Source organism: Mixophyes fleayi, chromosome 4, assembly GCF_038048845.1.
Source record: "Mixophyes fleayi isolate aMixFle1 chromosome 4, aMixFle1.hap1, whole genome shotgun sequence".
In the NCBI taxonomy this organism is placed as follows: Eukaryota; Metazoa; Chordata; class Amphibia; order Anura; family Limnodynastidae; genus Mixophyes; species Mixophyes fleayi.
Window position 1 is genome coordinate 261,023,584 of NC_134405.1, and position 15,837 is coordinate 261,039,420.

A 15,837-nucleotide genomic window follows, 5' to 3' on the forward strand; every position below is an offset into this window, starting at 1 on the left:
TTTTTTTTTGTATAAAAGAATAAAATGATTCCTTCCTAATGAACACTGAAGTGATATAAAAACTCACAGATTTAAGCGAGGACATCAGATCCATTTATGAAGATATTATTTAATAGGTACATACATTAAACATTATATAATACAAAACACTTTCCGAGACTATTAATCTTAAAATCGACAGCTGAAACTTTGCCATTTTTCCAGCTTATGCCACCAAAGACTGCATATAGACACCCAAACAGGTCAAAGGATAAATAGTTTTGAACTACTGTGGCTTGGCCCCATAAATACAAGGTCAAAAGAGACTGATGTAATACGCGGCGTGCAGAGGTGCAACACTGAATAGCAGTCATCATCATCATTTATATAGCGCCAGCAAATTCCGTAGCGCTTTACAATTGGGAGCAAACATTAACAAAACAATACTGTGTAATACATACAGAGAGAGAGGTAAGGGAACCCTGCTCACAAGCTTACAATCTATAGGACAATGGGAGTTTGAAACACAAGGACATGTGCTACATCATATTGCACACTGGACCAGCTAGAACGTAAAGGTAAAAGTACTGAGTGGGCTGTGTGTGTACCAATGTTGGTCAGAGGGTTGTTGTCTTGTGTTAGCTGTGTAGAGGGTGGTAATAGGGAGATTAAGAGGGTGGTAGAGAAATACTATAAGCTTGTCTGAAGAAGTGGGTTTTCAGAGAACGCTTGAAGGTTTGGAGACTAGAGGAAAGTCTTACTGTGCGAGGGAGGGAATTCCACAAAGTGGGTGCAGCCCGAAAAAAGTCCTGTAACAGAGAATGGGAGGATGTGATGAGCTTGTGGCAAAGCCACATCTTGAGCTCAAGTGGCTTATTTTTAGACAATTATTTATTAGTTTCATCAACATTAATTTATATAGCACCAGTAAACTCTGTAGCGCTAAACAATTTGGGAAAAAAAAGTAATAAAATTAGACTGGGCATTACAGACTGACAGAGAGGTAAGAGGCCCTGCTTGCAAGCTTACAATCTATAGGACAATAGGGGTGTGATACAGAAGGTTAATTGCAATTATCATATTGGTCCAGTCAGATTGCAAAGGTATTAGGTGCTTAGTGAGCTATATAATCCAATCACACAGTGATGTTGGTCAGGGGGTCTTTGGTCAGAGGGTTGACTGAGTATAGAAAGGACACATGTAAGTCTTATGTGTAGAGGGTGGTAATAAGGTACTCTAGAGAGGTTAAGAGAATGGTAGATGAAGCAGATAAGCTAGCCTGAAGAGGTAGGTTTTCAAAGAACACTTGAATTTTTGAAAACTAGTGGAAAGTCTTGCTGTGCAGCAAGAAAAAAATCTTGTACCCGGGAATGAGAACATGTAATGAGTGTGGATGAGAGCCGCAGATTTAATGAAAAACGCAGATCTTGTGCAGAACGAAGTTGCCGAGTTGGGAGATATTTTGAGACGAGAGGAGTTGTAAATTGATGCAGTTTTGTTGATAGCCTTGTAGATTAGAAGTATTTTGTATTGGGTATGGTAAAAAACAGGCAACCAATATAGATATCCTGCCCCAGTACTTTTGTGCAAGCCCCCCTCTCAACCCCCTGTATCTAGCTACTTTAACACCATTCAAGAAATATGCTACAGCCATACAAAGTCATTAATTCTGAGTTTTCTGATTTAACATACAGACATAATCCACAATCAATGGTTACTGAACAATGTCTTGCACATAATATCTACGGTATATATAAAAATAGCTAATATGTGAATACAGCAATGAGCGTGGTAGTCACATTAATATGTTCTGTTGATCATGAAGACATACTGAGGACCGACAATGATCACTGTTATGACAACACTAAAATATATTCAGAGATTTGTTACAAATCATGATTAAAATGGCTACCACAAAGTAGGTATTTTCACATCTGAAACTCAAATATAGCAAGCTAATAGCTAGATATACTGTGTGGCTTTAGAAAATCATTTTTAGGAGCAGCCCTCTGGTACTCAAATTCATGGGCTTAATATAGAAGACTCAGTGGCAACTAAGTGCTAGCAAGAGTGCCAGAAAAAATGTTTTGGACGCTGGAGTGATGACAAGATCAGCATCTGGCAGAATCAGTACACAAATGTATGGCAAATTCAGAAGGAACCACACACAGTGTTCAGTATCAGAATACGCAAGCTCTCTGAAACAGAGATTCTGGTCAGACACAACAAATAGATACTCACTAATGAGGCCTTGCACAGGAATGAGGAAGCAATGTTTTTAAATAGGCAAGCCTCTCTTCTGATTGACTTTAGTAATAATGTATCCCCTCCTAGGACCGGGCATGCAAAAATAGGTCCAAATCTTGCAGTTAATTTGCCCCAGGAGAGCTACGTTCACTACAGGGCAATTAAAGATGTTACAGATGTAAACAACTCCTATGACACTGAAAAATATAATCTGTATATAGAACAAACTGAGGATATATAAATAAATTAGCATGCTACATTTACAGCAATATGTATTTCCATTTGAAAGGCTCGCCTATCATTTCAGATGTAAACTGGGTCATTCCAGAACACAGCGTCAAAGTAGCAGCACAATTTGGCCACCAACGTCTAGACAAATTAGATGAGGTTTGGCTATAGCAGCATAATCACTTTCAGATGACATAGGGGTCAGTTGGAGTATGACCGCGCACAGACAGATGGTGGTCAACATGTTTAAAAAAGAAACTAGACAATTTTTATCCATTTATTTAATAAAATTATAAAACACTAGACTATATTTGGGGCCACATATTGCAATATAGAGCCAACTGCCTGATGTGTAGCCAGCTTTAAAATTTATTAACAGGTTTTTTTCCCCCAATACAAATGGACAACATTGCAGCACAGTGGTTAGCATTGATGCCTCACAGTGTAGGGGTCATGGGTTAAATTCCAAGGAACTCCCTATTTGTGTGGAGTTTGCATGTTCTCTCTTTGTTTGATGCCGATAGGTGTGTGTGTGTGGTAGGGAACATAGAATGTAAACTCCAATGAAGCAGGGACAGATGTGAATGATTACATAATATCTATGCAGCGCTGCATATTACAACAACAACATGTGTTTATTTATATAGTGCCATGGTCAGGAATTGAACTCATGACCCCAGTGATGTGAGGCAGAAGTGCTAACCACTAAGCCACTATGATTGGTGTTACATAAACATTAATATTAATAATAATAATAATAATAAAAAAATATATAATACAAACCCATCTTCCATTATTTTAATAAGACAAGTCCTGGAGAAACATGAGCATGTAAGCTGAGTTTATGTATGTTCCCTTATTTTTAAATACAAAAGTAATCGGCACCATGAAAACAAAAATCAAGCACGTGGTCTATGATGCATCTCAACAGTATGTGAAGCAGTGGGAATGCAATTGTGACATATTACTAATGATAGCACAGCAATGAGGTTGGCATGCTTATTGAGGTAGTGGAATTAAGGACCAAGTCATAAACCACATGGAACTTGCATTGTGTTCGCGATCAGGGCAACTGCCCCCCTATCAGGGGCGTGCTGACACACACTATATGCAGGTCTGTGACGGCTGAGAAGCAGACAGATAATCCAGCCCACACGCTCTGATTGTGTTTTAAACACAATCAGAGCAGGTGGGCAGCATACTCCTTTAATTTTTCTTAAAATACATAAGTTAATTGGTACAAACAACTTATATCTGTGGAAATTTGTTAAGTAGTTGACGTTTAGAGTAAAAGTTTAAACGTTATGGGACAAGAAAAGAACAAAGCATAGATTTTTAAAATAAGGAATTTGGGTGTCTAATGCACCTTTAAATCGATTTTATTTATAATTTGCAATTGTATACTTCTCACAGACAAACTGAGGCAAGAGTTGATACATATTCAACATTTCTTTTATGTCATAACCAGTGTGTTGAACAATTATTACCAGAGACACCGATATTAGAAAAAATTTTGATATCCAAAGGCAGACTCTCTTACAATGCCAACAGAAGGGGCCTATGATTACTCACCTACACAACTCTGCAGTGGTATGCGTTACCATGGCAAATACTGCTTTATTACAAATACAGGATTACGGAGGTTAAAAGTTCAGTGTACAGCCAGAGTTGATATTTCAAAAGGCATCATTACAGCAAACGAACTAGAATGTGGAAAGCAAATCAGCAGCTAGTATTGTTAGTTTTAAAATCGATTTTTTAAAAAAGAAAATAAAACAAAACAATGAAGTAAGGGAGCAGTGGGTAGGTAGACATTGGGGTTTGGAGGAGGGGGAGAGTCCCTAAAAAAAAAAAAAAAAAAGCAGCAGCGTTGGAGTGATAGGGGAATACAAGAGGACATGCATAGTGCAAAGACACTGCAGAGATCAGAGAGAGGGCAATAAGACACAGTGATGGTAGACATGAGGAAAGGAAGTAAGATAGAGGGACACACTAGAAAGTTTATCATGCCTGAAAAGGAGCAGAGACCTCACACCAAGAAAACTTCACCACACTAGGAGAGTGTAGAGCTTCTACCAAACTGGAAAAGGCAGGCATTGTAGGATAAACACCCTGAACATAGGCGTTGTTTGTGTGCTTTCTGTGTATTTGATGTGTATAGGGGCAGTTTTATGGTTTTATATTCATTATATTCTGAACAATATTATAAATATTTTCTTATTTAAAATGAAATTTAAAACCTCTCCTAATGTTAAGAACCATCAGCTCTAATACGTCATGCTCCTAATACTTCTGGATACAAATCAGAGCTTATTGTTACTGCACACTTACTCAATTATGTGCCCGTCAGTCACCGCAATGGGCTGTTTTGTGTATCCCTACAACCACTACAAGATCAATTAAAGGAAGTAAAATTATCTTCATTATTATATCTGCAGTAGCTAAAAAATATCTCCTACCACAATGGAGCCAAGCAACCCCATCATCTGTATCAATGTATCTGTATTAAGCACAAATTATTCCAGAATTTCAAAATGGTTTGGCTGAACACACTTTTACCCAAAAAAACAAAAAAAAAACACCAAAAAATTTCTTAGTTTGGGAAAGTTTTATTAAAACTTTATCTGAAACTCTTAAGTCACAAATCAAGAGCTGACATGACATATTGGTATGAAACAAGAACATTATTGTAAGTCTCACCCATTCAAATGTAAATTACATTTGGAATATGACAAGAGGCCTTGCTCTTCCCCCCTTTGATACACCCCACCCTACGACCTCTTTCGCCCCTACCTTACTTTAGTAATATTTACAAAAAATAACTTTAATACACTTTTATACGAAAAATGTTTTACATTTTATATTATGTCTTGTTAGATATTCCGTATTTAATACATACTATGCTGTTGGATCCTGTTAATTTCGATTCTTCTACTGTTAAGATATTTCTATTTGTCTATACCGGCGGATCCCAAACTGCGCGCCGCGGCTCCCAGGGGTGCCACGGGGCTGTCTCATGGGTGCCGCGGGCCAGCCATATAAAAAACAAAACAAACAGAAACATTTACCAATCCGCCGGGCGCCGGGACCCAGCATCCTCCTCTCTCACACAGCTGTCATATCAGTGACAGGCTGCGTGAGAGAGGAGGATGCTGGGTCCCGGCGCCCGGCGGATTGGTAAGTGTTTGTTTGTTTGTTTTATGGCTGGCGCGCGGCAGAGAGGGCAGAGGAGAGGGACAGGAGGGGGACAGAGGAGAGTGACAGCGTGACAGGAGGGGGACAGAGGAGAGTGACAGCGTGACAGGAGGGGGACAGAGGAGAGTGACAGCGTGACAGGAGGGGGACAGAGGAGAGTGACAGCGTGACAGGAGGGGGGCAGAGGAGAGTGACAGCGTGACAGGAGGGGGGCAGAGGAGAGTGACAGCGTGACAGGAGGGGGACAGAGGAGAGTGACAACTGGGGGACAGAGGAGAGTGACAGCATGACAGGAGGGGCATAGAGGAGAGTGACAGCGCGACAGGAGGGGGACAGATGAGATTGACAGCGTGACAGAAGGGGGACAGAGGAGAGGGACAGCGTGACAGGAGGGGGACAGAGGAGAGTGACAACTGGGGGACAGAGGAGAGTGACAGCATGACAGGAGGGGCATAGAGGAGAGTGACAGCGCAACAGGAGGGGCACAGAGGAGAGTGACAACTGGGGGACAGAGGAGAGTGACAGCATGACAGGAGGGGCACAGAGGAGAGTGACAGCGTGACAGAAGGGGGACAGAGGAGAGGGACAGCGTGACAGGAGGGGCATAGAGGAGAGTGACAGCGCAACAGGAGGGGGACAGAGGAGAGTGACAGCGTGACAGGAGGGGGACAGAGGAGAGTGACAGCGTGACAGGAGGGGGACAGAGGAGAGTGACAGCGTGACAGGAGGGGGACAGAGGAGAGTGACAGCGTGACAGGAGGGGGACAGAGGAGAGTGACAGCTTGACAGGAGGGGGACAGAGGAGAGTGACAGCGTGACAAGAGGGGGACAGCGTGGTAGAGGAGCTGGGACAGCGTGACAGAGGGCAGAGGAGGGGAACAGTTGGCAGATAAGCTGGGACAGCTTGACAGAGGGCAGAGGAGCTGGACCAGCGTGACAGAGGGCAGAGGAGGGGGACAGCGTGGCAGATGAGCTGGGACAGCGTGACAGAAGGCAGAGGAGGGTGACAGTGGGCAGAGGAGGACAGCGTGAGAGGGGCAGTGGAGGGGGACAGCGTGACAGTAGGGGGACAGCGTGACAGAGGGCAGAGGAGGGGGGACAGCGTGACAGAGGGCAGAGGAGGGGGACAGCGTAAGAGAGGGGAGAGGAGGGGGGACAGCGTGAGAAGGGGCAGCATGAGAGAGGGCAGAGTGTCTGGATGCAGAGGGGGCATTTTTGCATACAACTAAATAAGCATTTCTGTCCTGACCTAAATACTTATTACAATTTTTTGACCCAACTACTCCTAAAACAGGACTGCTCGGTAATTATTTTGGAGGGGTGCCTTAAAAAATTATGGAGACTCTGAGGGTGCCGCGAACTGCAAAAGTTTGGGAACCACTGGTCTATACTATATGATGTTGATACATTGTTTGTTCTAAGTGCTAAAAATAATTTATATATATATATATATATATATATATATATATATATATATACACATATACACACACACACACACACATATATATATATATACACACACCGTACTGTGCAAAACTTTTAGGCAGGTGTGGAAGAAATGTTGCAAGGTAAGAATGCTTTCAAAAATAGAACTGTTAATAGTTTATCAGGGAGGATGTTCAAAACATCTTGGAGAACTAACCACAGATCTTCTGTGGATGTAGGCTTATTTAAATCCTACTGTCTCTTCATGTAATCCCAGACAGACACAATGATGTTGAGATCAGGGCTCTACGGGGGCCATATCATCACTTCCAGGACTCCTTGTTGTTCGTTACGATGAAGATAGTTCTTAATGACATTGGCTGTATGTTTGGGGTCCTTGTTCTGCTGCAGAATAATCTGAAGCCAATCAGACGCCTCCCTGATGGTATTGCATGATGGATAAGTATCTGCCTGTATTTCTCAAAATTAAGGACACCAATAATCCTGACCAAATCCCCAACTCCATGTGCTAAAATGCAGCCCCAAACTCGCAAGGAACCTCCACCTTGCTTCACTGTTGCCTGCAGATTCATTATTGTACTGGTCCCCTGCCCTTCGGCGAACAAGACCCGCCTAAAACTTTTGGACAGTAATATATGCAAACAGAAAGCAAACATTGTTGTGGGGCTACGTACACATTAGCAGGTGTAGTTATGCAAAGTGTGCAGTGACCAGCATCCTATTACGGTATAACATCATCACAAAATGCTCGCTTCAGATTGAGGAAGACTTGGGAGAGCATGGCCTGTTGATTAATATAGAAGCCTTACATTCATAAAATAGAATCGTGCTATAACGTCATTGAATAACGCTTCTAAATTATAAAGGCCTGCACTGTAATATTCAAGATGCAGCTCCATCAGTGCAGAAAAAGAGAGATTAGAACAGAGAGAAGCAAACAGTGGCTGTTCAACCATTTTAGAGCTAAAATTCCCAACATGCTCTGTCAGTTTCTAGCTGACTGGCCATTTTGCGACCTGTAGTTTGACTACAGTATATTTGGGCAGCTGCAGGTAGGTCGACAAAAGTAAGAAAGACAAGATGAGAAATACAAGAGATGCTCAAACAATAGATGATGGATAAAAGGGGTTTAGATAGCCAACAATGGACGCCAGACAAGAATGAGCAGGAAGGGATATGGGGTAACTTAATACCACATTGTCTGGAACTTTTCTTTTACGGTCAATGGATCAAGCAAGCTATCTACTGTAGTGTGCATATGTTGATATATATATATATATATATATATATATATATATATATATATATATATATATATATATATATATATATTAAACCACAATCCTCATATATTGTGAAAATGTAAATAGTTAAATAAAACTACAACAAGAAATGCGGCTAAGGACATTCATTTGGTCTCTGAAAACAGGGTCAGGCTGTTTGAGAAGAGCTCCAGTGCCTTTCAGAGGGAGGCAGGCTACATTTTGGAGGCACCAGCCCTGCAGTTAGTTTTCATCATAGCGGTAGAACCCCTATACTTGTGGACTGTTAGCGGAAACCAGCCCAGGCTTACTAACACTGGTTGAGAATATGCAGCAGCTGAGGAGGAATGCTGCCATTTATATATTTATTATTGGCAGCATCTGTGGTCTGAAAGGATGCAATTGCCAGTCACCTACAGTTTCCTGCTATTTAGCCCCGTGTGTGTACTTTCTCCAAGTGATTGATATTTGCCTCTGCTCAGACCACAGGTGCTATAATTTAAAAATGTAAAATGCAATGTGAACACCGTAATTCACAGTACAGTACACATGTGTTGTTTACTTTTAATTTATCTGACATGTATATAGTGTGATTCTATCAAAGGGCCATCTGGTGGCCGAAAATGTATTACATGGAATTTCAATATGTTACTTTAAAGATTTAGCACACAAAACCAATTGTAAAGTGCTACGGAATATGTTGGCGCTATATAAATAAATGATGATGATGAAAAGATAATTCCAAATACTGATAATTAATGTCCATCTCTATTTAACCCTTCCACCTCACCTTTAAAAAAAAATCATGTACAAAGAAATGATCCAATCGGTATTCAAAAAGATTAAATACAAAGCAAGGGCAAGTAAAGCAACTTTGCCACATTAATACATATGAAAACCTTCATATTAATAACTGGTGTGTTTATACTTCATCAAATCTGTATTGCAGGTTCATACAAAGTGGCTGTGTATGACCTGAGGTGAACAGGGCACATAAACACCACCCTGGGGAACACCAAGTTTAAATCCAGGCTTGACTTTTTTGTATCAAATTTCATTTGGTCAGTGCCTGAAGGGATAGAATGTGACTTCAGCTTTCTGTAATGGAGCGAAGAGCAATTGCTTAACCCCACTTTATTATTTAACAGACTTGCAGGGTAAAAGATGAATGAGACTGAACAGTGTATTTTATTTTCCTGCTTCAAGCATATTTTGCTCATCAGCATAAACCAAAAAAAGTGTTTACATGGAGTAGAACCATTACATTGCATGACCTAATTCCTGTACTATAATGATACTATAAGTATGATATAATCCTGTTTCTTTATCATGCTCTTAACGGGAAAACTAAGACAAAAATGAGGCTCAATATAGAGTTACCATGAAATCCTGAACAACATTTTGTGAATTATATTTTAGAAGAGCGTCATTTATCCTACTATTACTTTGCAGCTTATTTCAGAGAAGTTAGTACTTCTAAAATTTTGAATTAGAAAAAACATTAAAATCCATTTGCTAAACCTGTTTTAAATGAGATCCACTTTTGATACTAGATGAGCGGTCCAGGGCCTGAATAAGGGGTCGGGCCCGCCTTAGGCTAATACGATCGTAGCTCTCCTTCGCCTTCCACACCAGGCTAATACGCAGTAGGTAAAAATAATTAATCTTTAATTTAAAATCCATCTTATTTCACCCGATTTGATCAATGTTTATGAACTTATGTTTTCAGACTGAGGTCCACTTGGCATTTTATAAGAGTCACGGTAATCCTTGTTATAAATTTTTCATTAAAATCAGATCTGTATAATGGAACAGAGGCATGAATGAGCACTACAAAGTGTGGAAGGTGGAAAGGGTTGTCACATCTGCGCCTGTCGCCACCCTTGTCTCTCCTACTCGCTTATCCTCAAGCGCCCGCCCAAGGATGACTCATTGGGTATATTTACAAAACTACGGTTTCGAAAAAGTGAATATGTTGCCTATAGCAATCTACCAGATTCTAGTTATTTATTTAGTGCATTCTTCAAAATGACAGCTAGAATGTGATTGGTTGCTGTAGGCAACATCTTCACTTTTTTTCAAACCCTTAGTTTAGTAAATATACTCCATTGTCTCCAGCCCTTATCATGGGAATGCACCAAAACTTTACTACATTTCATATTTTCTTTTTACTTTGGAGAAGAACTATTGACTTATATTTTAAAAGTAATTTCAGTTTATTCCTCTCCTGTCAAAGTTTTGCATCCCCAAAAATGTTTCACACCCCCGCCCCCCCCAAAAAAAGCCTTGTGTCCTAGACTGCAACGTAGTCACCCTATTCGATAGTCGGGCCCTTTTATGAATTAATTAAATTATAACAGTGATTGTGAGTAAAGTTATTTCCCAACACCCCCTCCCCTTCCAGCATGCACCACTCCGCTCCACCCCCTCCTCTCTGTGAAGAAGCCGAGGAGCGTTGGGCAGCCATTGGAGAAGATAGAAGAAGTTTGAAGAGCCCCCCTGCATCTGCTGACTAGTCTTCAGGAGAAAAAAACAGTGAGTATATACACAATTCAAATTTTTTTTTATTATTACTATTATTATTTTTTTAAAAAGGGGTGCCCAAAGTCCAATCCAGGAAGTGGGGATGGGAAAAAAAATTGGGGGGGGGGGGGGGGGAGGGTGGGGGAGTGTTGATTATTATTTGGCACCTCATGCTCTATATTTCACTTGCAAACTATGGGGTAGAATTTCTACCCCATGTTTTGGAAGTCCAATATAGAGCGTGAAGTGTCAATAAAAGTAATTTTCTCCACCATAGTTTGAAAATCAAATATAGAGCATGAAGCGCCAAATAATAGACCATAGAAAAAAGACTATTTGGCACCTTATGCTCTATATTTGATGTTAAAACTACGGGGTAGAATTTCTACACCATATTTTGCAAGTGATGCAGAGGGGGGTGCAGTGGTGTGATGAAAGAACATAGGTGTGATGAAGGGACATGTTAGGTCTGTCCATTGCCTTTAACAAGTGCATAAGGCTTATTGTGTCAAGTTTTTTATTCCAAAATCTAACACCTGAATACCTCCCCTCCAGAAATCCTGTGTCTGCAGTAGAGTCTGGACAGCGTTCTGCATCAAACATCACTGCATCTGGACCGCTGGTGGAGGTAAGGCTTATCTTTTTTTTTTAAACACAAAAGCATGAAGTCAAGTATGTAAGGGGCTGTGAGGCAGGTATTTGGTGTGTTTGCAGGGGGGGGGGGGGGGGGGTTGGGCGATATTTTGACATTTCACCTAGGGCGCTGAGAACCCTTGCACCAGCCCAAGGTCTAGAACACTATAATTGGTGAAGTAGACACTTTTATTTGTATCCAAGCAGATAACTGGACTGATATTGTGTAGGATTATAAAGCTATTATTATGCTAGTATTACACTGCTCCTTTCCTAGCAGTGTTCTGATATGGAAAACATTCCGGGGCTCATTTTGAGTACAGCGCAAGGTCCCCTCTAAACGCAATACACATAATTTTCAAGTGTGCATGCACTCGGAGGATGTATATATCTAGGTACAGGTAACAATATTTGTTTGCCCTTCAGTTAGGCCTCCTTATGTCTGTAAAAGACAGAACAAGGGAGGGAATGAGTGTTTCTAATGAGGCCTAGTATAGTAAAGGAGTGTTTAAGCGCTTATGCTCTACAGAAACGCCCATCTGGAGATGTATCTGTTTCAGGCGCTCCACCCAGCTGATGATCATCATCAATACGGACTTTTGCAGTTTTAAATAAATTACATTTAACAAACCGGCATACCTCTAAAAGTGTGTTCCCTGCAGCAGCCTAGGCTGGTAACGGCAACTGGGCGGTGACAAACATGGTGGCGTCCCCTTGCAAAAGCCACTACCAGCATTAAGCTGTGAAAGGCTATGCTGGTGACACTAACAGGGAAACCTGCAGCATGGGGTCCACTTGTCATAATGTCACACAGTCATAGCCTGTCCAGCTCGAGGCTGAATTCCTAAGAAAAACCGGACTTGCAAAATAAGGGTGTGGCTCCCTCACATAGAAAATACAGCCCCAAACTGCAAGCACTCCGGCTACTACCAACACCTTTGGGTGTTGGGATAATAAATTGTTAAAATTATATTTAAGCAGTTTTTCCTAGTGTACAATTGCATCCAGCCATGCCCTGATAGCCCTAAATTGCTTAATTAGGTTGGCACTTCTCTGCTCTAAACTATACATATTAAGATATTTTAGTCCTTCCGGGTAAGTTTTGTGATGTAAGCCATGTACCATTTTAGCTGCCCTTATTTATATAGTCTCTAATGTATTTATATACTTCTGGAGATATGGCCTCTAAAATAGAACACAGTATTCTAGATGAGGCTGAACCAATGACTTATACAGTGGCATTATTACTTCCTTCTTTCTTCTACTGATTTCACTTCCTATGCAACCAAGAATCTGACTTGCCTTTCACATTGCTTTTGTTAGGAACAGCAGGTAACTGCTGTTTTCTTTTTGGCTGCAGTGTTGTTTTCAGCTTGGGTGTCATCACCTGAACTCCTCTCACCTGCAGCTCTATCTGACACCTGCCCTGATTGGCTACTACTGGTTTAAATACATGTCAGCTTCACACTGCCTTTGCTGGTTATAGTATTCACACGCTTGCTTCTCTGTGCTCCTGGTTCTGTGAATAGTCTGCCTGTTTTTCCTGATTGATACCCGTTGTGATCTCTGCCTGGAAACCGACCATACTTGTTTGCTTGTGACCCTGACCTCTGCCTGAACACTGACCTTACTTGTTTGCTCGTGGCCCTGACCTCAGCCTGGATTCCGACTGCCTTTTCGTCTGAGAGATCTCCTCCCTGCCGCAGGATTGTGGTGCCAGCTATTCGCTCCATCAGACTCATCTGTGTCTGCAGTGTTTCACAGTAGAGATTTACTGCTCTATCTTGCTCCAGCATTTTCCCTGACACTGTGCTGCTCTCTAGCTCCATGTCACACAGGCCACAGCTGGTACTACACCATCCTCTTCTCCACACTGCCAGTCTGTAATACTGGTGGAGGTTGGTACTGCATCCTGTTGCTAACTCAGTGTTCCTGCTTTATCTGGTCCAGGAGTATCTCTGCTCAGCATCCCACTGTCAAGTCCTCTGTGGTACCTACCTAATGAAGCTGAGTTATCACTACTCGAGAATAAGTCCTGGGTACAACCGAGTACCAGCTAACATATATGATTCTATGGGAAAGGGGATTACTATAGGTGAAGCTCTCGTCAACAACAGGTTCTGATAACTCTACTCGTAGGGTGATTCGTGACAGCTTTGTTACATTGCTTACCTACCTTTAAGTCGCCTGAAATAGTGACTATTAGATCCCTTTCCTTCTCAACAGTTTCCATTATAGTGCCATTAATACTATATTTAATCTTTGTGTTTTTGAAACCCAAGTGCATAATTTTGCATTGTTGGCATTAATCTGTAGCTACCACACTCCTGATCAATCCTCTAGTCTAACTAGATCGTCAATCATTTGTTTTACCCCTCCTGGTGCATATCTGTGTCATATGTAAAAAGGCATACTTTCCCTTCAATACAATTGCAATGTCACTAATAAAGTTATTAAAAAGCACTAGTCCAAGTACGAACCCCTGTGGTACTCCACTGCTAACCTTTCCCTACTGTGAATGCACTCCATTTACTACAACACTCTGTTTTCTATCCTGCAACCAAGATCTCACCCATTCAACCATCTTAGAATCCAATTTCAAGCTTGTGAGTTTATTTAACAGTCTGCAATGTGGGATAGTGTCAGAAGCCTTATTAAAATCTAGACAAGAAACATCTACATCTAAGTTATGTCTTGGCATATGACTGTGATGGGTAGTGAATTAATCAAGTAGAGCAGATGAGGTATTAGATTTTTAACAGTACTAATTGGTCCTACCCTAAAATTTGAGGGGTTTTTCCAGACAATAATGTCTTTTGTACCAACAGTGGGACATAGTTTGCTTCATACAAAGCCTGCAATAATGATAAAATCAGGGACTTGCTTCCATTTACAAATGTTGCCTCTTGTTTTGGGAATGAGATGGAGGGTCTCCAATTGGTGTGGCAATATTGAAATATTCTGGCAAGACCCTTACTATCCGAAACTAAACATATAAGTTGGGCAAGTGGCTCAATGCATAAAGCAGAAGGGATAAAGAACACCTCTATAGACTACTCCCTTATAAAAGGACAAATTATGTTGGTAGGCTGAATTGATTGAGAACAGCATCCATGTACCTCCAACCCTATAAAAGGCTTTCTCAGCATCAACAGCCAGAAGCATTTTACATGCAGAAAGGAAAATGGTTGCTAGGGTAGCGAGATGTGGATTTAGTTGAGCTTTATAAATTTTATAGTAACTCATTGGCAGGCCAAGACTTGATGGATCAAATGAGCTCTAGTACCTCTTCCTGAGCAGTTTCCTTGGCTAAAACGGCAATCAAATCCCCAGTCACTATTGTGAGTTTGCAATTTAATGAAAGACCACCGTACAGAGACTAGATATGGAGGAGAAAGTAAATCTCTGCCCAGAAAGTACAGGGAGTGGAAAAAAAAAAAGAAAAAAAAGGGGTAGATGGGGAACAATAGGAGAGACAGCTATGTTTTGTGATTTAATTCTGTCGGTGATGGGCAGTTGGATGTGGAGGGACTGCATCAGTGCAGGAGTTTATGGACGAAGAGAGTAATGAAGGAGATTGTCTTTGGACATTTTTCAAGCATAGCACGTGAGCAACTGAATCAGTTCACCTTTGTCATTTGTGGATAAGATATGTCCTTAAAATGTACACCATATTGGGAATGATTGTGGTCTTTGAGAACTAGTAACAAAGATTAGGATATATTTCCCAGCTGTGTATTAAAGTGTCCCCACCACTCAGGTGTTACAGCATAAAATAGGACTATAATGTGGAAACACTACACCAAATAAGTGTCATGGACAGTAAGGCAGTATGCTGGAGATATGTTCTGTAAATCCATCAATTGATGGTAAGGAGATTAGAGACTTTTATGCTCTTCAATGTTAGTTAGCAGCTGATAGGGAATAGTTTAGCATATGCACAGAGTAAGATTATCAAAACATGCAACGTGAAGGCACAAAGTGTCAGTTACTCTTTAAAACACTAACTTCATTTTCAGGTATAGTAAAAATACAAAAACTTACTTTGCCAAGTGCTTCATTAACAAGTGCAACATCTGTCGGTTCTTCTCTGGTAAGCGATGGATCAGACAATGGATTTCTTTTATTCGGGATTCCTGGTTTTCTAGCTCTTTAATGAGAATTAAGAAATGTACATTATCCTCATAAGAGGAGATATATATGACAAACTTGGGACCACACACTTTTACAAACTATAAGTAACAATAAAAGTATTTTTCTCACTTCATAGAGGAAACATTATTTACAGGTGAGATTTGATATAGGTAGACACAACTGCTAT

The 15,837-nt window shown here is 40.9% G+C and overlaps 1 protein-coding gene across 6 annotated transcripts in view; it reads right to left on the reverse strand.

Moving 5' to 3' along the window:
• Positions 1-15,837, reverse strand: part of ARHGAP26 (Rho GTPase activating protein 26) — a 453,586-nt gene that overhangs the window by 169,834 nt on the left and 267,915 nt on the right. For all 6 annotated transcript variants that reach the window (XM_075209689.1, XM_075209691.1, XM_075209688.1 and 3 more), the window contains exon 17: positions 15,561-15,666. In XM_075209689.1, coding sequence (XP_075065790.1) covers positions 15,561-15,666 — 106 coding nt within the window. The remainder of the gene's footprint in view (positions 1-15,560; positions 15,667-15,837) is intronic.